General features: G+C 44.3%; 2 protein-coding genes across 3 annotated transcripts in view; both read left to right on the top strand.

Moving 5' to 3' along the window:
- Nucleotides 1-6,983, top strand: part of HSF5 (heat shock transcription factor 5) — a 31,727-nt gene extending 24,744 nt beyond the window's left edge. Inside the window, exon 7 of the mRNA XM_037401410.1 lies at nucleotides 5,129-6,983. Within this exon, the coding sequence (XP_037257307.1) occupies nucleotides 5,129-5,310 (182 nt within the window). The 3' untranslated portion in view covers nucleotides 5,311-6,983. The remainder of the gene's footprint in view (nucleotides 1-5,128) is intronic.
- A 24-nt stretch (nucleotides 6,984-7,007) lies between these two features.
- The window catches only part of RNF43 (ring finger protein 43), a 61,168-nt gene continuing 44,238 nt past the window's right edge, over nucleotides 7,008-23,937 (top strand). For both annotated transcript variants that reach the window (XR_005102227.1, XM_037375207.1), the window contains exon 1: nucleotides 7,008-7,261. Coding sequence is in view for 1 of the 2 variants with exons in the window: in XM_037375207.1 (XP_037231104.1) it covers nucleotides 7,025-7,261 (237 nt within the window). In the remaining variant the exon portion in view is untranslated. The remainder of the gene's footprint in view (nucleotides 7,262-23,937) is intronic.

The following is a 23,937-nucleotide window of genomic DNA, read 5'->3' as shown; positions in this document are numbered from 1 at the left end:
GTAAGGAATAAAGTCTTTCTGTCAGGAAGCTGAGAAAAAAGGTGGGATGCCACCTTGAAAAAAGACAAGCTTTTGTTTAAAACACATAATCGAGAGTTCTTGTTCAATTACTTCCTGGTATCACAGATAACTAGCAAACTTCTCAGCTTTCATATCTGAAGCAAAACATTTGCTTAACGTGCCAGTTGTAAAGTTATGTACAGGAACATGTTGGAAAGCATTCCCATGGGATTGTTCCACAGGGATGAAACACTGTTATGCTAACGCTAATTAGCAACGATTGGCATAGTCTACTCTCTGGGAAATGTGACGGTCATCCAGGTCTGCATCTCCACTGTTGTACCTTTGGGGCTTGGTGTGCGTGTTAAGGGTAGAGATAGACAGCACACCTGAGCCCAACGTGATCAGGCTCAAGCTAGCCCAAAGTCAGTTGGGTGCGTGATAGAAGCCTCCAAGCTGGCATAGCCTGTCGGCTGCATGTCAGCTGTAAGCCTGAAGCAGGCAGGCTCAAGTGCGAGCTGACTTCTGCTGCTCTGACTACACCTTTGTCTGTCAGCACCTCCTGTCCTCTGTGAGACTTTGGAAACAACTTCTTTTTTAATCTCTCTGTGCTAAAATGCATCACGATGATTTCCAGGTGTTTCTTGGCAACTTGCCCTCTGAGTGTGATGGAGTCCTCTCTGTTTTCCTGTTTTCCTTTGGGCACTCCTTTGCAAGTTTTCTGAGCCTGCACTTTGATACATGCACCCTGCTGTGAAAAAGGCTCTTCTTCCATCTATTTCAGTAGGCTGTTTTTTTCTATGTTAATGTCACTTTTCTTTAACATCACTTTTCTTTGTTACGTGGTGACACCAAGTTCTAGATACCACACAGCGAGAGCCAATATAATGTGGTACATTTCAGTGACTGGGAGCAGCTCTGAGCCCAACCCGAGGTGTTAATCTGTAAAAACGCACCAAGAATCAAACCCGCCTTTGTGGAGAAGGCATTGCTTCCCTCCAAAGAGTGGACTGGACTTCTTTGCATTTCACAGCTGTTCTGTAGCAAGAAAAGACAAGCGTCCTTTCCCTAAAACACCGTCCCCAGGGTTTCCCTCCATAGCTGCCAGCCCATCTCTGCAGCACCATAAATCACTGAGATGGGTTATCTGCTTCCTTCAAATGGAAAACCAATGTATTTAACCAGCCTTCTCAGCTAAATTCTAGTTTACCAGTTTTAAGAACATTCTGCCCAGCAGAATCTAGATGAAAGGTGTCTCTAGTTCATTGTCCTGTCTCCAACAGTGTCTTCGGCATTTCTGTACCATTAAGCAGAAAAGGCCTCAGTAACCTTCAGTTGATTTTTAGAGTCCCTTTTTGAAGCTGTGCAAACATTTAGCATCCACTGTGGTTTTTGTAAGTTAATGTCATTAATGCAGATTAACTACACAGCGGGTGAAGAACCCTCCTCTTCAACTACTTCTGAGTCCTCCCGGGAGCCAGAGTCTGCTACAAAGGGTGCAGAACTTAACTCGGCGCTAAGATACATCATTGCAAATGATTACGGGCTGTGTCATCTGTTCCCTTCCCACTCTTTTTCTTGAGAGGCGATGGGTATGGTGCTCTAGCTCCTGCCGTGTTTATCACACGGAGGTGCAAGGAATAGTTCACCTTTCAGGGACTGCTTTTTTTCAGCCCCAAGCTCGCTCTTAGGACATAGATTTGAAGGTGCTGATGATGCATCTGCTTTTCCCACTACTTTCTAGCTGAGCTTGTCTGTTAAAATGGGAGTTTTGAAATAAATCTGTCCGCTTTTGTTGGCAGCATACACACTTGCAACAGGAGTCCTTTTGGACTTCACAAAGGATTGAGAGGAACTCTGTAAATACTTTGAGTCTCCTTCCCCATCTCCTCTGCATTGTGCTCCACAGGCACACTCAGCTAGTGAGCACAGCTGTACTGGACCTAATATCTGTGGCTTGTGCTTCCTCTTCTAAAAGAGCACGGGAGAAGGACCAGATTCTGATGGGAGGAATTTTTGTTTGCAGCCCGTCTTTCTGGAAATAGGCATCTCAGAATGGAGCAGGGGGAATTTGTTACTTCTGGATTGAAGCATTTAAGCTGATGCTGAGACATTAAGCAAAAAAACTTTCTTTCTCGATGGCTGACCATATATTTTCTGTGAGTCGTCTAGTCCTGCAAATAATCTGATGACTGTCTCTGACTTTTTTTCTTTTTTATGCTGCAAGGTGCCCTAGACATTTACCACCCACTCCCATGCCGCTGCAGTTGTGTCACTGTGTGTTCTCTCTCATTCCCTCCAAGGTAAATAGATTTCTAGGTGCAATTGCTAAGGGCAAATCTTCATTCAGGCAAGGTCTCCCATGCTGTCATCTGTTCCCTTGAACTGTTTCCTGCACCTTCCAGCCAAAAATATTGTTAATGTTCATTTAGTTTTCCTATCCGGTCACAGTGAGATCTCTTCCTACAAAGGTGTTAAGAGTTAATGTGGGGACAGGCCTGGCCCTGAGCTCTTGAACATCTGTGTGAAGCCCAAAGCGAAGTTGCTCTCGGGAGTCCGAGCGGCAGCTGCTTGCTCCAGCTCAGTTGCCATTACCTTGACGTCATTATATATTCATTGAAGGCATTTCAAATTGCCTGTCCTGGCAGTCTGCTCTTTGGGATGAGTGGGTGTCATACCCTGTGTCTTAACTTGCCATAATTTAGAGGTGCATTGTTACAAGCCCCCTCATTTCTCCATCCCTATGCGTTTTCAAGATGTGTTCCCAACAGAGTCTGCTTTGGCAGGAGGCAGGTGTCAGAAAGTGCAAAAGTGGTGCCTATTGGGCAGGAACTTTGTAGTACAGAGAACGAACAGAGGCTGGAAGATGTGAATGTGTTTGTTTAGAGGTTAAATTTCTTGTGGGTGATGTTTGCAGTGGTAGCGCTGTTGTGACTTTATCGGGGTACTTGTTCGCTTTCTTGACCTGCAAGATCTGGCCATACGTGGGAAGTATCTCTGTGTTGCTGTGGATCGAGGTAACTGTCAAAAAAGGAGCCTCTTGTCTGTCCTCTCTGTGACGCCACGAGTTTTTTTCTGGGATCCTGGCGCTGGCTGTGGTGTGCTTTGAGGCAATTGTGCCTTTTCTGGGTAAACAAAGGGATATGGCACAAGCAGGTCAGGCCTTTCTGTAGATACTGCCAGGGGCTTATAGTAATTAATGTTTGGCTTTTGGTATCCATGGTGGCAAAGGCATTTCTAAATAATACATACTGAAGAATGGGAGCACTTTTCTTATAATCTGCTTTGGGGTTTTATATTTAAATTTTTGAAAAATTGGAAGAATTCCTGTTTCTTTAAACAGTAGGCCTCAGGTGATCAGGTTATAGTCTGACATTGAAAGCATATTTTATAGTACCTGATAGAAATGCAATTGCTCTGTATGCTGCCAAGGGAAACATATCCAAGCACTGATACGTACTCAGTGTTCCCTTTTCTTCCTAGATCTCCGTCTACCGGTGGATGTACCTCGGAAGCGGGGGTGCTTTCTGGAGGATGAAATAAGAGAGTGAGAAGTGGGTGACAAATGTGCAGCAGCTGCCAGCTGGATTCCCCTGTCAGACTCCAGCAGCCGTGGAGCTTTGCCCACAACAGCCACTTTGGATCATTTCAGCTGTGTTTAAAAAAAAAAAAAACAAACCCCAACAAAACACCAAAGACCACACACAAAAAAGCCCCAAACAAAACAACAAAAAACCAGCAAAAAAACCAGCCCCACACCACTCTATTTTTTGCTTTCTTTTTAACTTGGTAGGGTATTGTTCAGTAGGCCTCTTTCATTACATTTTCTACCTGTCAAGTTATAAAGCACCGAGTGGTCAGAGTAATTAATATGAAGTAATTCCTTAGCTGTTTGTATTCTTTAGATTTGGAAAGTCTGAACTTTACAGGAACCCTTAAACACTTTCTTGAGACATCCTTACTGGGAAGCAGATGGGTTTTAGTGCTCTGTTAGGAATCTGTTTCACTTATTTATTTATCTATTTAACGTTGTTGGGAGCTACAGTATGCTCGGCATAGGTGGTGGTTGGTGCTCTCGCTGTCTTTGCTTGCAGTCGTACCGTGGCCCTTTACTGGGGATCGTGTATGAAACAAAAGCATTGGAAAGTCGCAAGATTCTGGGTCTGAATGGGTCTGAGATTTCAGGAGAGCAGCTAAAGGAAAGATGAGCTAATTTTCTAAGTGATTAACCAGGAAACCTTCTTCCTTCCTGAACCAGCTCTCTGTTTCACCAGCAAGTGTATGTATGTCACAGCTGCTGATCTTTTACGTTCCTGGGGAATTCTTCTGGTTTAATAATTTCCTTTTGATGCTAATGGTATCTGTAATGATAAGTTATTTATTATTCTAGTACTCTGTTCTAATTATGTCTTGAAAATATTTTTTAAACTTTTAGAGGAAGATTGTACTTATGTTGATAGCAGATCTTAAGTTTTTAATAGCTATACATTTGTGTTCATGTTAAAATACTGTTTGAAGGATAAAGGGGGCACATCCTCTACTTGTGGTGTTCAGGAGATCCATGTGGAAGAGCACCTAAACCATCCATGTAATGGCTTCATGCGTGTTCATACGAGCCAGCCCTGAGCAAAACGCACGAGAAGGGAGCAGAGAAGCTGTCAGGACCGCCTCGGCTTGTGTAGCTCCCAGCTGTGGCCGGGATGTGCTAAGGGAGCACCGGGCAGTAAGATGAACTGAGGCGAAACCTTTCCTTACAGCTTCTGTAATAAGATCTTTCTTAACCAGTAGTAACTTCTGTAATAAGGTGGTTTGTAACAAGATACTACTTTTTTAAAAATAACTTTTGTAATAAGATGTTTTGTAATAAGGTATTTTAAATAAGTAGCACCTTCTGTAATAAAGATGTTTTTACCGATAGTCTTGTTACCGGGAGCAGGGTGGGATGTGGTTTCCCGTGTGTGCCCTGTTGTACCCCTGCCCAGGCAGGGTCGGCCTCAGGTGATCAGGTTCTAGTCTGCCGTTGGAAGCGTATTTTGTAGTGCCCGACAGAAATGCGGTTGCTCTGTACGCTGCCGAGGGAAACATACCCGAGCCCTGCTGTGTACTCAGCGTTCCCTTTTCTTCCTAGATCTCCGTCTGCTGGTGGACGCCCCTTGGAAGCGGGGGTGCTTTCTGGCGGTGACAGATGTGCAGCAGCTGCCAGCTGGCTTCCCTTGTCAGACGTGTAGCGATGTTGCAAGAAATGGAGCTTTGGCACGGCAACGGGTGTCGCATCGGTGTTCTCTCCGTGTTCTCGATGACCAGGGGTGAGTGTGTCACAGCTGGAAGAAACAGCTGCTTCCTGTTCCAGCGGTTCTCGCTGACACGTGTATCACCCAGCGGCCGCTGCCCGGCGGAGCAGTTCCCAGGCCGGCGGCCGCTCTTCCTTTGCACCCCGTCCCAGTTCCTGCGGGGCGGCTGCGGCAGCGAGGGGGGGCGCCCCGCGGGGGGGCGGTGCGCGGGGCTCGCGCTGCTGCGGACACTCCGCTCTGCTCGGCCGCGCTGCCTGCGGCGGTGGGTGCTGCCCTTGATGCTGCTGGGGGCTCTGGGCTCCGCTGGCACCTGCCTGCCTGCTGCCTGCGCGCCACCGCGGGGACTGCCTGCTGGCTTTTAACCCTTTGTTATTAGAAATACCGACTGGGGGGGGTGTGGGTTTAAAAACAGCGACCAGACATCACCAGACCCACGCAGTTTTCTTAAGCTGCAGGAAATAACTCTGGCCCAGGATTTACAGCCCAGTTTCCACCCACCCCGGCCCCTGTGGACTCCAGCAGGCACGCGCTGCCTAACAGGTTTGCAGATTATTTTATTTTTTTAAAATCATTTTTTCTCCTCATGGCTGTGCGATCACCGTAACTTTAGGTTTAGTTGAAAACAGCCTCTGCCTGAGTTCTCCCCGTTATGAAGGCTCCTCGACACATTTCATGGGACCTTCGGGCAGACCACAGAACTTTATATTTTATTTTGTGGGGCCTTCAGTCGAGATCTTAATGTGCGCGTGGAAGCGGTCATACCAGAACTCGGGCACGCGCAGAAAAAGTGCGAGAGAAACCAGAGATGCTGTAACTTTTTGCTTGCTACATGTTTGGTGTGGTAGCTAAACTTCCAAAGTCTTTTGGAGCCTTTTCGTTTCCTGGGAACTTGAAACTCTGAAGAGAAGCTCCATGCTTTATTAGTTATTCTCGAGAACTGCACCCGGAGTCAGACTCGGAACGTGGATTGCCCGGAGAAGACTAAAGTTGATCTCAGACTTGAATGAAGCACTTCTGGCACGAGCAGGATGGAAGGGATCGACTTGATTTGGAGGAGAACAGTACCGAAGCAAACTTCCTTTTCACCATAAATTCAAGCAACAGCTCCAGCATAATTTCTGAGAAAGCCACCGGTAACTGCAGGTAACATTCAGGGGGAAGAGCTTGAGCTGACGTGGTGGGAAGTGCTGTCGAGAAGGTGAGGTGTCTCTCGAGGGTATTTGAGATGGATGTTTTGAACCTGTGGATCTCCCTAACCCTTGGGCAGGAGACACGAGGACACCACGTCTGTGGGGAGATCTCCCTGGGCCTCATCTCTGTGGGACCGACACGTTCCAAACGTGCCCCAGTGTTCCTGTAGAGCCGAACTGATTTCTTGCTTACAACCTGTTCCGCTGACCTTTTGGGATTTATCTGCTGGAGGAGGGACTCATACTTCAGGATTTTTGTTTTTTGTTTGTTTGTTTGTTTAAAATATGCCTTTGAGCTCCCAGCGGCCTTTGAGCACGTGGCACCAAGGAAGAGAAATGGTGATGGCAAGGACTGGAGAAGTTGTGCGGTAAGCAGTGCTGGCGGTGACCGAGGCGCTCTGTCCCCGCTCTCCTGCCTCCCCGCCACTGGGACCGCACGCTGGGCAAGCCGACGAGCTTTGCCGACGGCCGGAGCCCACCGCAGGGTGAGGACGCATTCCTGAGCGGTATGTGTGGCCGGAGCCCGCTGCTGCAGCTGGTAGCATGAGTGCTGGCCCCCAGCTGCAGCTGGCTGTCCTCTGGCCCTGGCTGCTCATGGCGACGCTGCAGGCAGCACTGGACCATACAGGGCTGGCGCTGGCGGCGGGGGTCGAGTCGGAGAGGTCGGCGACGCAGAAAGCCATCATCAGGGTGATCCCTCTCAAAGTGGAGCCGATCGTCCTGGAAGGGGAGTTTGCAAACGTTGCGGAGGTGACTCCAGCCGAAGGAAAGCTGCTCCAGGTAAGAGCAGCTGCGTGTTACCCAGCTCCACCTGCCTTGCCTTCCCGCTCCTCCCCCCCCCCTTTGCCCTCCTTGCTGCTTCAGCTCCCAGCGCAATGTGTTTGGTTTTATTTCCTGGCTGTGGATTTATAGCCAAAGCGACGAGACGTTTTGCGTGTGAGCTGTCCACCTGTGTTTTGTTGCTTCGTGTTCCTGCCCCCCAGCCCTGCAGACTGCGGTGGGGGAGAGGGGATGGTGCACATGGTTGGCTCTTCGTTCGGTCGCGATCTGTAGCTGTGTTGTGTTAATGTTGAATTTTGGATGTGGTCGGTCGATTCCATGAAGATTATTGCATATCTTAATTGATGTTATAAAGCTGAATGTGTAGAGTCACATGTTGAGATGTTAAACATCTGACAGAAAACATGATTTATTTTTTTTTTTTATGAAATCTGGAAGGTTTTACACACGCTGCTGTGGGTTACTTGGCTTCTGTTACAGCTAAAATACACATCCAGGCTTTGCCCACCAGAATGACTGACCCTGCTAGTTCTCACCTTGTGTGTTGCCTGTACCTGAAAATTGTGTTTTACCCATACAGTGGTGCCTGTGGTGTCACCACCATGTATTTTTGTAAGTGAAATTAATGCTGGTTTCTGACCTTTACTAAGGAGAGAACATCTGAACATCTCGCCGTGAGGTGCAGATGCTGCTGAGAGACAGAGCTGAGCTATTCAGTGAACAGACCAATCTCCTGCACAAGCTAAGTTTAGAGCCCAATTTCTTGAGACCTGGTGTGTACTCTCCCATTTCTGTTGGTAATTTGCTTGGCAGTCGTGTGCTTTTGTTCTTGAAAACAAAAAAATTACAAACTAGCCTGCATTAATATTAAATCTTAGTTTTTGCGTGGCTTTTTCTAGTCTTCACTTTCCAAATGTGGTATGTTGTAATTTTAATTACATTTGTAGCTTGGAAATCTAAATTAAAGTAATAATTTTTGTATGGTCATGTAAGACAAGAAATACAGTTGAGCCAGCTTTAGAACACGGTCAATTGTCTGAAAATGAAAATGGGCAATCTGTGACATTTGTAAAGCCCGTTTTTCCACCCTGCTTTTGAACTACTCAGAACAAAAGCTATGCTATAAAATTATATTACCAGGCTAAAAAAATATCTTAGGCAAATGTACTCAAGGTCCTGTTCTGTCGTGAGGCAATGTCCAGGAAAGTCAATATTTATTCCTTACAAAAACTACAGTGGTGTCGCAACTGAGCACAAAGTATCGAGTGTGGACCTTTTCGAAATGAGAAGATGATAACCCCTATTGTGTGATGCGTGGACGTCTTTAGCCAGATGAAGTGATACAAAGTGGGATTTTTGTGTCGCCTGCTGTCACAGCAGCACAAACAAGATGTTTTGAATACTAAGCGCAGAATAGGGTCAGATTAACGAATGGACTCCATCCTTTAAAAACCATCCTTGAAATGGAGAGGGTCGGGGAAATGCTAATCTAATCTGTTGGGGCTGTGTACACAGATACTGACCTGCAGTGTATATGTTTTCAGGCCTTGATTCCGCCACTGTGTGCGCGCAGGTGGTTGTTCCTATGCCATATCCCGCTGAATCCAGTGCGGAAAACCGTCTGGGTCTGGTTTCAGAGGGCAGTGTTGGGATCGGGGGTCGGAGGGTCAGGCTGTGCCTCTTGCAGCAGGATATTTGTCTGGTGCCCCGTACCGTGCTCTGGGAAAGCGTAGTCGAGTGTACCTGTGACTGCTCTCATGTGTTTCTTAACGGTGTGGTTTCTAATGCTGCCACTGCATATTGAAACTCGGAATATAGAATGCCATTTGAAATTGTTTGGGTCCTGATCCTGCAGTGGCTTCCTGCCTCTGGAAAGACACAATGGAAAATGGCGTTGTAACTGTTAAGGTACAACATAAGTAAGAAATTAGTGGGAGGAACTACATTTAGTTCTCATTTAGTTAGTTGGATACTACATACACCTGAATTGGGCTTTATTGGGAGATTTCATTTTACATATGGTTGTCAGCATCCCAATCTTGCAGAAACGTTAGATCATGTGCTTAACTGTGATGTCACTGGAACTTATTTAAACAAACTTAAGCCTGTTCACACATACCCGCACAATTGGTTCTTTATATGTAATTTAGGTACATAACATTATGATCTTTACAGTTAAGGAGTTTAGAAGTATAGCTTTTACACCATTTTTATGTCAGACCCAGTAAGATGCCATCAGCTTTCGTGCCCATCGCAGGAGAACACAAACTGCAGAGCTTAGCTTGGAAGAGTGGATGGCCCAGTCCTATTTTCAGAGCAATGCTCTCTTAGTTCAGTGGAATAATAAGATTGCTTAAGGATAAGTGGTGCAGAGTTACCCTATGTTCAAGCAAAGTTCTCTTCAACTTATAATTAACTTCACACTGTTCTGGACAATGTATTTTTAGAAATACATTCTTAATTTAATATAGGAAATCCTGCACGTAAGTGATGGAGCCTCACCAAATATACTTCTACCAGAACATTTTCTTGGTTTCATTGCTCCCTGCCATATTCTCTGGGATTGTCTACAGAAACAGACTTTGATCACTGTGTGTTGCATTCTTAGAAGCTAACTTTAAAAATATCTTCTTTATCTATAATAAAATAACCCCAGTGTCGAATTTCTCCTCACACCCCGTGCCCCTGTGACTGGTTCTTCTGGGAAATGCCCGGATTTTCAGTTTTGCAGGTCAGTGATCCGTGGAGCGTGAGCAGGGAGACACCAGGCAGCTGCTGGGGACGCGCCTGCCATCCACCCTGTTCAGCAGAACGCAGACAGTGTTACCTCTGGCACTCCGCACGGTGCAGTATGATGCAAAGGGAGAGGAATTTCTCAAGTAGGCAGAGCCACTTAAGACTTTATAGGTCAAAAACCCAACACCTTAGACTTCTTACAGAAGTCGTCTTCGAGCTTGTTCAGAGCTCAAGCTTGTTCAGGTAGCACATACTCTAAGCATTAACTATTGCTTAACACAGGACAAGTCGTTTGCAGTTTCCAGATGCCTGGAGGTTTAGATCTCTCCTGAGCTTACTGCAGTAGCCTGGGCTACTTCTGAAAAAGAGTCCCAGGGAAGCCAGCAAATGGCCCCGTGTTAAAGATGGAAGAACCAAACCTTTTAGACGGGTAGGATGGAAAGCCCAGAGTTGGATCTGACCGGTACCAGGTGATCCATGAGCAGCTGGGGATTCAACATGCCCTCCAAATGGCAATTCCCATAGCTGGCTGCAGACCAGTTCCCCTGAACGTGATTGATAATGCAGTTTTCATTTTTGGCTGTTGTCTTAGCTGATTTTTGAGGAATAAATCCTGGCTTCTTGCCTGTGCCTCAGTCTCCACTTGATACTGGAGAGAGCTGAAGATGTTGGGTTGACGATAGATGGGAAAATAAGGAACATCTTGGAGAGAAAAAGAGAGAGCCATTGTGGAGACCTGAGAGGAGGAGATTTAAGTTTTTTCCATATAGAATTACAACAGAATTCACATGCAAATCTAATTGTGGAAGAGAAAGCCCTTTTTATTTGGGAAATAGTTCAGTACTTGAAGGGTTTTTTAAGTAAGGTGTATATACAAGCCTGTATAATTAAAACTGAGCATTCATATCTATTTGAGATAGGGAAAAGGGTGACACCGTTGGGGTGTGCAGTGTGGCTGGGATCATTACAGTCTCTAGTTCTGGGGCTAGTATTTTGGAAATAATGTTAAAAGTTTGGGAAAAGTCCCAAACGATAATATTTAAAGAGAGATGAATACACTCCAACTAGTGTATTTACTATAGAGAAGGCAAAGAAATCATCGATCACCAATCACCTTACATGCCCACATGTAGAAAATACACAATAGATACGCAGAACAGTGGAACAGTTGTCTTATATAGCAGGCAAAAGTATATAATCAGTTTTCCCAACATGCATTATGTTATCGCAAGTCTCACAATACTGTTTCATTTCTGTATAATCTTAGCAGTTATGGAGCTACGTGATTGCTGAAGAAAGTCAACTTTCAGTTACCCACTGAGCACATTGCTTTAAGTGAAGACTGCACAAAAAAACCTTGAGAACACCAAACAAGCTCCCTAAAGGCTCTGAATGCCAAAAGCAAGGGTTGGCCTCTTTTGTGTGTGTCCATCGGTCTGTCCGTGTCCCCCCCCCCCGCCAGTAATAAATTACTTAAACCCCATTATTTTTAAAGTCAATCTTCTATTTAGGATGGAATGAGTGAGAATTAGAGGAGGTTTCTCAGTCATCACTTTTAAGGTGTTGTGTACGATTCAGACACTGAAAATCAGACAGATATATTCAGAAAAGAAGCCCAGTGTGCGTTTGTAACAGCAATGGTAATTAGCCGTTGAAGTTGCTACAAGGAACCCAACATGATCATCCTGGAAATGCAGAGTGTTTCCAGTGTTGCAATGCATAGTGCTACTGGAGAATTATAATCACCTACTCAACTGCTTATGGAGGGTTACACTCCCAACCCATAAGAAAGTAAATCTGTTAGTAGTCTTCTATACTATTAGCTCCTGGATCAACAAAAGGATGTTGAGTGCATAATGTTGACAGAGATCAAAGAAGTGGGAAAGTCTAACCAAATGATAATGGGGACTTAAATTACCTGTGAATAAACTGGTCAGATAGCACAGTAAGAGTAGGTTCAAAGCAGCAATTTCTGCCTCTTGGAACAGCTAGTACTAGAGTACACAGAGAGATGTTCTTGACTTAGTGTTAAGTAATGTGCAAGAACTGACTCAAAAAACAGCAATAATTGAGCCATTTGGATCGACATAATAAAATTTGTTGCCTAAGTACCAAAAAGTGGAACTCTGATATGAACCTTTGGAATGGGAAATTGTGCTAAAGTGAAACAGTGGGACAAATGGCTCTTACAGCTTGAAAAAAATATCTTTAGGTGTGACAGATACTGCTCAGGAAAGTAAAAGCAGCCTTGGGAAGCATACGAAACAGTGAATCAAAAAGACAGTAGTAACCTAATGCAAATACACTGGTGTTCAGGAAACTATTTGGGCTAAAGAGATCTTTTAAAAATATGTCATATAGTATTAGTGTAGGATTGATATAGTATATAGTATAACCTACAGTGTAGGTTAGTGTGATATTAGTGTTTGTATAGGATTTAAGTGTGTCTGAAAGGTGAGCCATTGAAATACAGATGCAGAGTAGGGAGACTCAGCTAGAGTTAGCTGCTGGAAAAAGCTGAGCTTAGAGGGTGTATCTGAATTTCCACCCCCCTCCTGAGCAGGTGCAGAGGTGTTGGAGCTTTGTTTGGTGTGTCTTCTCCTTTCCTGATCCAGAAAACGTGGCGGTAAACTGCTCTCTGTTTAAGGAGTTCAGAGGACTTCCAGTGCACCATCTGGTGCTGGTCATTGTCCTGGCAGAATTATTTATGGCACGCGTAGGCGTAGATCCATCCTGAATTGAGGCTTTTCAGTACTAAAAAGGTCATGGATTTGGAGGCCCAAGTAATTACCTGGGGCAGGCACGAACAAGAGAAACAAACGCAACAGCAGCAGAGCAAAGATACATGGTCAGAAGGTGAAATCAACAGGGCTGGAGCAAGTGACAGTCAGCAAGGGACTTCTGGCCATGCACAGCGGTTCTGGAATATATCCAAGGAGCAAGTGGACATTTCCCAAAGATAAGCTGGCAAAGGGGTGAGATTACAGAAGGGAAACGGGCCTCAGTCATTCCTCTTGGTGGTAGCCAGGCTGGATTTGTGGTTGAAATGGATCTGGACCGTTAGAGAAATCACTTTTTGCTAAAGGCAATGAAAGGAATAATATTTAATATTATTTATATATATAAATAAAAGAAAAAATAATAAAAGGAAAGGTTTGGTAGGCATTTCATACAAATTATGGAAACCTGGTCTGAATGGCACGTGAATTCATTCTCTTTAGATGAAAACTTACAGAATCGTCAGTGATACGAACACCACAATCTTTGTGTGATTGAAGAGAACTATTGTATTAGACTTTGTTTTGGACAAAACCTGTCGTGCAGTTTTGTGTATTCTATCTCTGTGTTTTTCCATGCATAGAGCTCTCAAACATGCCTAAAAGCTTTCTGCGGACTTTCCCCAAAAGTCTTACTTAGTCTGAAAACAAGCAAGTTTTAACCTAAAAGGAAGCAATGTAACATATCAGTGCAGTGGAGAATGGGCAGTGTGGTTTGATCTTCAGGTCTGTGTGTTCAGTATCATAAAAATCTGTGTTGCAAGGGTTACCAAGAGTCAAATATATGAAATTTTGGTTTGTAAACAAAGCGGAGTTGTAAGCTAAAGCTCAGTATAGGGGTATATACCACACTCAAGCAATTCATATTCGTATTTTATCAGCCTCATGGGCTTCCTTCCATTCTAGGGCTTGAGATTAGATGTATACAGGAGGACAGGGTATGAAGTAGGCATAAGTTGCATGGATGATTGTGGTGGTCTCTTCTGGCTTCAAGTTCTGTGAGTGTATTTATTTATTTATTTTTAATATCTCTTTATTTTCCCCTTATTTCACCGCCTGTAAAGAACAGGAAGCGTTGTACTGCCTTTCATTTGCCCATAACACTTTCAGTCTGCATTAAGGAATCATAATCACATCTCATGCTTCGGAGCTTCGGGATTGCTGCCAGCACGGGTCAGGCGGGAGGTGGCCAAGAGCTGTCTCTGGACCTTTTCACCATTTTTCTAGGAGCATCAGGGACTGGCCTTCCCTCAGAACAAGGCACTGGAACATATAGGTCAGTGCTCAGAGGTAGCAGAGAGAGTATTGTTTTGAATATGCCTATGTTTTATGGGTTACTCTTGTGCAGATCACCAGCTCAGTGGAAGGTTCTCTTCCCCCCTGCAGCCACCCCATCCAAATTACCTGAAATTTTGGGTGTGTAGCCTCTTCCTCTGCAGCTTGAGACATGAATCATCTGCCTAGATCAACGGATGTGTTCTCACCTCGTCACTTCCCTAACCCTAAAGGGGATAGTTAAGGGCATTAGTGGCCTTTGATCTCCTCTTTGTTCTCCATCTCAGTAATGTGGTCTCCAGTGATCGAGTAGGTTAATCTAATGTGTATTACTGTGCTCCGTATCAGGACAGTGGCAGGAATGGATTGCCATATACAAAAATTGTGACTAGGTAGCTGAATTAATTCCTTTGGCTATAAACTCTATGAAACAAATTACAAGCTTTTTACCAAGTTCAGTTATGATGTGTTAATTTCAAACATAAGTGAAGCAGTTTGGGGATTAAATTTGCTATTGTTTTGACAAAAGGTATGTGAATTCTAGTTCAAAATCACATGAAAGAAAAGAATTTACACTTCCTACATCTAAAGCACTTCAGCAGCTGTTGTTCCAAGGGGTCTTTGTTCAGCTAGGTGGATTTGCTCAAGACTGCTGGTGCATCGCCGCAGAAAGGACACGCGCTGCAGAAACTTGGGAGAGAGAGACATTGGGATTGAATTGGATCCAGGTATAAAAAATGGATAGCATTCCAGTCCTGTTACAGATGTGTGGCGGTTTTCTTTACAAAGGCCCAAAAGCCCAATAATGGAGCAGAGCAGGTGCGGTGAAGACACTGTCTGAAAAAGGGTTTAGGGCAATTGCCTCGTGGTAGAGCAGAAGCGGCGACTTGAGGAGGTCTAGGTAGTGAATGGAGAACACTGGTTCTTTCCTTAGTTGAATTTTATGCAGGGTCCTGCACAAAAATGTTGCTTTCAGATTGTTTAAATATAGGCAACATCTCTGAGGATGTGAAAGTCAAATAAGAAAGAGTGCATCGTGGCAACTCCTGTCACCTCCTGGGTGTCAGTTTGAATCACAGGTTAATGCTTACCAAGTTAGCCTCGTTAGACGACCACCCAGTGTAGAAATACAACTTCATAAACCCTACGTTGACTCTGTTTTATACTAAGAGAGCTGACATGTATATCTGTTATTGCTTCAGTCTTGGACCATGTTACTTCCAAAATTATCTTAACAACTTTTATTTACTAAGACAGTTGTATTCCAAAGTAAGTGGAACCTCACTAAGGTCCTGAAGAGATGAGCAGGAGTTCTCCCCCTTCCACTTGTCAGCTGGACCTCAGTTATTCATTCATTCTGTAAATGTCCTGAATGGCAGTCCTCATTCCCAGCCATGCTGTGGGTGCAGGTATGTCCCTGAGTGTCACTGCCAGAGACTTCTGTCCAGACATTTCCCTAGGGCCACAAAAATGTCTCTGTCCTCCCTGTTACCCTCTATTTCATCTGGTCTCATTCATACAAGTGTAAGATGCCCCAGGTTATATAGTTCCACTCAACTGTTGGTTTTTTTTTTCTACTCATCTACTCTCTGATGTTTCTTTCTTTTATCACTTACATCTTCCTTTTTGTTCAGAACAATGTTTATTCTTATTATTTTTCTGTACATGTTCTTCTTGATCACTGCCAGTGCACAAAATGGTTTAGGCTGTGGCCTGGCATCATTTGCGTCCAGCACTTTCCTCTCCTTCATGCTTCTCTATGGTCATCTGGTCTTTCCATTTGCTCCTTCAGAGTACCTCTGATCTCCGTTTCTCTCTCAAGCGGAAGGAAGGTGGCTGTACCAAAAGCTGTTATTTGTCAGCTTGTAAAAAATACATACCTCCATGAGAGATGCAGATGCCTGATTTGAGTGATGGACGAGCCCCGTGTACTTGTACAACATGCAGCTCCTGTAAGCCGTGTGTTGAAAAGGACCATCAAAATGATTTGTGTAGGCTCTTGGTTGGGAAATCACAGTGTGCCATTTCTGACAGCTGCACCTAGTTGAGGCCTGAGTTGGTGCCGGCTGATGCCTTCATGCCCCGTCGCTGACTGCCTCCTTTATGGTTGCTTTCTCCATAAAACAAAGACTGGGGAATGCCTGTGAACAGGTCCCTGCTGAGCCCTCCCCAAGAAAACCAGCCATAGCTTTCTTTGCTGAAGACACCTGAGTGGAACATCTTGTGTTCACATGATGTCACAGAGCCTTCGACTGGCCAGGAACCTCTGATGGAGATCAAGGCGCGGGAAATGCAGCAGTTATGGGGCACTTCAACTACATCCACTGCACTTCAGGGAGCTGCTAGGCAGGGAGCCCAGAGGGTGAGAAGCAGTGCTGGCCTTGGGTTTTTCCAGAACCTCCTTCAAAATCCTGCTTCTGAAAGGATGCTCTGTGACAGTGACAATAATGCATGTTGTTCCTGCAAAGATGTTGAGAGAGAGACTGAAAAATCATCCGTAGTTCTGTTTTAATGCAGAAAGAGGAATTATCTGAAATTGGATAAGGTTGTCAAAAAGGAGCTGAGAGGGCAACTGAGAATTATATCCTTGCAGGTGGCGTGAAGGTATTTAAGGACACTATGGTAGGAATTAAGATCAAATGTACCTCTCAAGAAATACTCAAAAAATGATAAAATCATATCAGCCTACCTAAACATAAGGGTAAGACAGTATACGAAAGCATCCTGAAAAGGAAAAAAAAGTGGGTAAAGTGAGAAAAACAAGCTAAAAATATGTGAAAACATCATGAAAAGAGGAAAAAGAGAAATAACCTGAAATTGATAAAAACCTGAAAAATAGATTCTCTTCAGTCACATCAGAAGCAGAAAACTTGCCTGACAACCTGTAGGACCTATACAAAACTGAATTCTAAAAGAGGCACTTGGGGCAGCTAAACTCATAGCAGAAAAATGAATGCAATTCTTTTTGTGTTTTCATCTGTCTCAGGCTGAAATGTCTGGAGATGAGATGGTGATGTAGATAGACAAAATTAACATTATCAGTCACCAGGATCAGATGGTATTCACCCAGGAGTTATGGAGGGTGGAATCGTTGAACTTTTAACTATGTATATGAACTCTTCCTTAAAGTCACTGGAAGGTGTCTGATGTGATACCAGTTTTTCTCTGGGGTCCAAGGCATCCACAAAAGCCTAGACCAGATGCTATAAAATCTGTATGGAGTAAGTTGGTAGAAACTATAAGGCAGAGTATTAAGAAGTGGATGTGAAGGGGTCAGCAGGTGCATCAGTTGGGTAGGTCTGGCTGAATTTCCAAAACGCCCAAGTCCCTCAGCAAAGGCTTTTAGGGAAACTAAGACATAGCGTAAGAAGGAGGCTCCTGGATAAATAATTACTGGAAGATAAGCAGCAGGTGGTAGGAATAGCTGGCAGATTGTCACAGTGGAAGAAGCTGATGACCATAGTTCTGCAGGCGTGCGTGCTGGCAGCAATGCTGCCCTGAATGTTTAGGCATTTGGAGACCGAGGGCTTGGTGATGTTTTAGTGCTTCCCAATACTAATTTGAAGTAATGAAGACAAGGATTAGCTCTGAAGCATTGCAGAGGAACCTTATGAGACTAAATGCTGTAAGGAGATGCTTGTGGAAAATCAGTCATTTCTTTATATTAAGGGGGTGGGCTCTGATTTGTCCATTACCACTTAGAAATTGTACCTTGTGGCTGTAATAGATTGTTCCATGCCAGTGTCAACTTAGTACCTGGTGGTTGTCACAGAGACAAAAAGAACATTAGGAATGAAAAAAGGAGAGAATAAACCAGAGAATATTTTTAAGCACCTGTAGAAATCCATGATACATTCACATGCTGAATGCTGTGTGGAAGTTCAGTTCCATTGCACACCTTTAAAAAAGATGTAGTAGTATTGGAAGAGTTTTGGAGAAGAACGTGAGGATAAGAAGAAGTATCAGATGTGTTTTATACAAGGAGCAACTAACTGGACCAATACACTTCTGGCTGGAAAAGAGGCAGCCAAAGGATAATATGGAAAAGATCTACAGAGTCATGAACAGGGGTTGACTGTTAGTCTTTTTCGATATGAAAATACTGGGGCATCACATGAGGCTACTAGGAGCCAGGTTCAAAAAGAAGTGCTCTTCATACGCTATGCAATTAACCTGTATGATTCCTTGCTGCAGGAACTGCTATGGATGTTAAAAGTTTACAAAGGTTCAAAAACCACAGGAACTAGGGAATGGGAGAAGATTCCATCAACAGCTGTTAAATAACTGGTCCCAGTTTTGCCTCAGGAAGTCTATAAAATGCAGCTTGTTGGAGGCCTGGAGTGTCCTGGGGAGAAGCCCTGCATGCTCATCCTGTTCATACTTCTTTAATAATCCATTGTTGGCAACTGTCAAAGCAAAGATCATGGGCTAGATGGACCTTTGGTCTGAAGCTATACTGCTGTTCTTGTAGTCTCATCTTCGACAGAACACCTATTCAGCCATTGGGCCCACCACCTTCAGCACCAGCCCTTTCCAGTCCACCTCTGGTCTGCTTGGGCAAGTCTCTGTGGAGGAGGTGTCATAAGTACATCCTTCGCCATCCAGTACCAGCTTTGAGCTTGGCTGTTCATTCACTTAGAAGGCACTGTACAGTTCCCTGGGGTCTGTTATCACAGATCTGAACCCATGGCTCTCACCTGGTGCTGCTAGCCAGTGCTGGATGCCTTTGACACTTTGGCCTTCATATCTTCCTGGAGGTACTGTTTTTATTCCTCATCACCCTCAGTCTGCACAATCCCATCAGCTGCTCTGTTGGTGGGATAATAACCATTATGATTTAGGCAGGTATGCTCCCTGCCTTGGTGTGTTCTGTAGTGCAATAATACCTAGTGGAATATCAACCCAAATGTTGCTATAGGTTCTTATTTTTCAGAGCAACATCTGCTTCTCAGAATGGCTTAAATGAGTGTGCATTTGGACTCTTACTTGTCCATCTTTGTATCCAGCCATGCCCTGCACATTTACAGCTTGACGTGTAAGCGACGGAGGAGGAAACCTGGTACCCCTTGAGAAACAGCACAGTCACTTCAGCCCCAGTGGCAAGAGGCAGAGTTCCGTATGTGATAGGGCCAGGTGGGCTGTGTCTTATGAACATAGGGTGAGATGTGGAAGTTTTTGGTCATAAACCTTCACTACTAATTCTCATCTTTAACAGCTTCAGACTACCTTTGGCCTCTTCATGTTGGTCATCCCGCATAAGTTTGTTGTGCCCCTTTGCAATAAAGCCTCTCTTCCTCTTGCAAATGTACCAAGATGACTTCAAAATTTCTCAGGATCTTGTTTAAGAAAACATGAACACCCTCTTAATTTTTTTTGAGTATTCTGCACTTTTCAGTGCAGAACGTACAACCATTGTCCTTCTGAATGATGCTACCCCAGCTTGGATATTCCAGTTATGGCAAAGTCAGAGTTTGTGCAATCAGTTTCTAGCAGGGTGGCTAAGTAATATATATTTAATTATTTTATTGAGTTTTATTGCTTGCTGCATGTTCTCCATCTGTGATTAGATTAAGTGCTCAGTTGAGTACATTTCTCCTAATATTGAGATGCCATTGTCCCAACTCCAGTCAGTCTTCAGGAATAGCAAGAGTTATCCTGCAGGCAACAGTGAATGTGTCTCTTGTGACTCCTGACCTAGTACATACAGTTTGCCTTTACAAGTCTGGTCTTCCTAAAGAGGTAACTGTCTTGATGGAAGACTTTCTTCAAGGGTGTATAGACTTCAAGGGTGCAGAATAGTAGGATGCATGTGTCTAACTCAACGAAGAACTTGCATGCTGCTTATGTTCTTTAGGAATCCTGTCTTTGGTGCTGCCAGGAAGACCCTAGCACTGGGTGCATCCATCAGGAGTATCATTCCTCTCCAACAACATCAACCAATGTTGAATTCTGGAACCTGTGACAAAACTGTTATCAGTTCTGTATATCTAAACCTTCAAGCGCACCTTGCAAACATCCTGCTCCTGTGCACCAGATCTTGGGATGTAACAAGGTATCTTACTCCTTCCACCTGTTTCTGCCATTTCTGTCCTCCCTCTTCTCCCTTTTTTTGGGCACAGACTAGGAGCCCAGCTGGGCCCAACACCACAGCACCCAGTCAGTGCTAGGGAGCAAGAGCTGAGATGTGTACTGTTCAATTTTGCAGCTTCCTGACCTTTTCAAGGACCACTGTCACAAGATACCATTGTGTCAGGAGGCTGCTTACTAGCACTGGATGTGTTCTTTCCTCCTCGTGTTCCCAACGTGTTGTGTATATTATAGCCAACCCCCAGAGTGTTTGGGTAGAGTACATGCTGTTAGAAGTTAGCTTCTCTGTATCTCAGTGTCAGGTATTCGCGTGGTTGAAATAAGAACCTCTCTACATATTAGAGAATATATATATTTTTACAGGTCTGTTGGCATATATCCCTTGCCTAGGGAGGGAATCATGGTAACCTGTGCACAGCAGCTGCTTGGCCACCCAGAAGACCGGTTGACATAGAATCACTTAAGTTGGAAAAGACCTTTAAGATCAAGTCCAACTGTAAACCAACATTTGTCTTGAAACAAAAAGGACTGTGCCAGACATCTTCCTACTGGGGGGAAAAAAGTAGAAACAAAACCAGAAAAGGGACACCCCCCACCCCACCCCCCGCCCCCGTAATCCTGTGGCCATCAGCTGAATTACTCTACATTAGTCATTTAATGAAGCCCCTAAATGTGCAGTAAATGTCCATAAGTACTCTGTGCTTTTTAGGAAGGTCTGGTTTACTTAGAGATACCAGATAAATAAATCAGTTCACTTGTTCTGGGACATAGAATTCTTCCCCCGACATGGGAGGTGTTAAGTAAGTCAAAAATAGTTTCAGGTCCTTGCCAACTGTATCATTTGCATTTTAAGGTCTTCATGCTCAAGTAATTTTAAACCAGATATTCTGAAATCCCATCCTTGCTGTTGAAAGCTGTGGAGCCAGGGAATCCAGTGTGCCTGGCAGGAACCCAGCATCAGGAATGCTGAATATATCAGTGGTGGAAAGCTGTTTTAGCCGACAGGCTACAAATGAGAAATGTGGGATAACGTCTGAAGGGACAGTTTGCAGAAGCAGTGGGTTTTGCAAAATTTACTTCCACAGGTGCCAACAAGTGCTGGCTCCGTTGCCTACAGGCCAGCCTGTTTCTTGGATTCCTGGTAAGCGCCTTCTTGGTTCTGTAGTCTGACGGATTAATTGATACCTGTCTAATCTGTCTTCCCCCGAAACCCTGCTGCAAGATCAGGTGAGATGCATTGGTGGTGATCCTGTGGACTTTGGTCTGGCTGGGACAGGCTGGGGGAACGCTAAAGCCAGAGCTACCAGAGAAGCTCGTTTGTCCTCCTTGACCGAGTCACACAGAAGTCAGGACATTTCCTCCAGTCCCTCCTCTGAACTACTGCCTCTAGATTTTGATGCTAGATAATGATTGTTATTATAGAATCACAGAATGATAGAATATCTCAAGTTGGAAGGGACTCATAAGGATGATCAGAAGCAGCTTCTCTTCTCTTAGACATCTCATCCCTACACAGACTCGTGTTTCAGTCATTCTGGATTGTTTGCTGGGACTAATAAGCAGTAATGTATAGATTACACCACTGCAGATACCTGAACTTCTGTCCATCTGAGGGTTTTACAGTTTTCTTTGACCCTGTGGTCCTACAATTCAGTATGGAGCTTTGGGAAAGGAGCGCTGACCTCTATCCCAGCATGGGATCCTAAGCAGGGTCACACCATCCAGACAGCGTGATAACATGAGCCTGTGGCAGCTTGTTTATTATTCTAACCATGTTCTTAAATGTGACTGTCCTGGTAGCAAGAAGCTCTGCCAGAGGGTGAGAAAGACCTGCTGCTAAATGCCTTGACATCCAGCGGCTTTATTCCCCCTTCCCAGATAAGGTTTCTTATATGCTTTGCTAAGGTCATATCTTAAGTTTCACTGGAGCCGGAAAATAGCCCTTCTCTTCCCTCCAGCGAACCCCAGATCTTCACGGGCAAAGTGGTATGTCTCCTCAGACGTTTGATGTCAAGCAGACCATCTTCTTCCTGTCTGCACCCAACCAAACCCGTCAGGTGGCCTCTGTTCATTTGTGTCATGAACTGGGAGATAAAGAGGTGCAGTGATACTGGTAATTGCATAACATGTTGTATGAGGAGATGTGGTGATACTGCCTGAGTGTTCGTGCCTCTGGCTGTCAGTAAATTCCATCAAAGGTCAAGTTATACAATGGCCTCTCCAGTGGATGTCTCCATTCTTGACATCTACAGAGCTGGCGTGCAGAGTTCCATTGAACTCTGTACCGTTGCAGATGCTTCCAGGAATGATGCCAAATTAGGTGGATTGTGGTTTGCAGACCTCTCTGAAGCGCTTGAGATGCCCCTCCCCACTTGCTCTTGAGGAGAGCCAGAGAGGGAATTAACGCTTGGAGTTACTCGCCTTCTGAATATGTATGTGCGTTGTCATTTGAAGAAGAAAATAATCTTAACAGATAGTAATTGGGCCATTTGGAGATGTATAGTACAAATCCACATTAACTGCTTGCTCTGCCTGCACTGAAGCCTTGTGGCTGGGATGAGTTGCAGGCCCACAACAGACAGGATGTCCATGAGGATGTCCATACTTACCGTTCTGAATACATACACACTGACATGTATCTCAAGGAAGACTGCCCAATGATGGTAAGCTTTTTTTCTTCTTCCACAGCGGCAATCTGACCTTTGTGCCATGACTTATGAAGTGAGGGAAAAAAAGGTGAAATGAAACTGGTGGTAAATACCAGGGGTGGACATACTGCTTTGAGTAAACAAGATGAATGCCGATATTGAGAAGCCTGATGTTTCCATGAAGGCAAACTTCCTTGTGTTTATTTAATTCTGTTGTTAAGAACTTTGAGAGATTTTTGATACCTTATAAACTCTGGTTAAGCATCTGTGTGAGCATGTGTTTAAGCAGGTGGGCTGAAGAACTGTAGATGTTTTGTGAATATTCCTATGCTTATCTAAAAATTATGTAGGACTTGAAAAGTCCTGTAGAACCCAGGTGAAAGCTGCTGACACTTAAGACCTTTTGCGATTTTTTTGGAATGCGTTTTATGTTAGCACCGATTTGAAGGAAATTTAGGAAGATTTTATGTTGAATTGTTGCTTGTCTGTGTCCTGGTGGAGACATCACATCGCCTGGGGATGTTGGTGACAGTCTGGCTGCCTCTTGGCCGTGCAAACTAGCCCATAGTTTGGGCGTATGGTAAGGATTTCCTTTGATCCAGCATGGCAATTCCTGTGATCTTCAATCTCCCCAGTCGAAACTGTACTCAGGGGAACACATCTGATCTTTTGACCATGATGTCACACTGGCAGCCTCTGTTCATTTGTTAGTTTGTCATGATACCGTCCTTTCATTATCGACTGGAAGGTCAATGAAGTTGGTTGTTTTCGGAGTCGGTGCTTTCAAGGGTACAAGTCCCTCATCCTCTGAGTATTTTCTGAGCTCTTTGTTCCTGTAGTATATTGGTGCCTGTGGCTATATCTGGACATCCATTGTTCCCATGTGGCCAAGACATCAGAGCTGGTGGCAAGCCTTGTTTTTGATGTTATTTAAGATGGTGCAGAACTTTGTTATCTACAAGAAGACTGCGAGAAAGAAGTAATCTGCTTCTCTATTTGATTGACTTTTCCAGGTAGTTCTTAGGTAGTTCTTAAATTACATAATTTCAGTTCCATTTAAATGATTAAACTTAAGTGATTAGAGCAGGGTGAAGAAAAAAGAGCAATGCATGTGTGTATTGAATGCCATTCTAATTAATTCTTCACCTAATGC

This window comes from Falco rusticolus, chromosome 1 (genome assembly GCF_015220075.1).
Source record: "Falco rusticolus isolate bFalRus1 chromosome 1, bFalRus1.pri, whole genome shotgun sequence".
NCBI lineage: Eukaryota > Metazoa > Chordata > Aves > Falconiformes > Falconidae > Falco > Falco rusticolus.
Note: the sequence above shows the minus strand (reverse complement) of the source record. Positions and strands in the feature narration are given on the sequence as shown.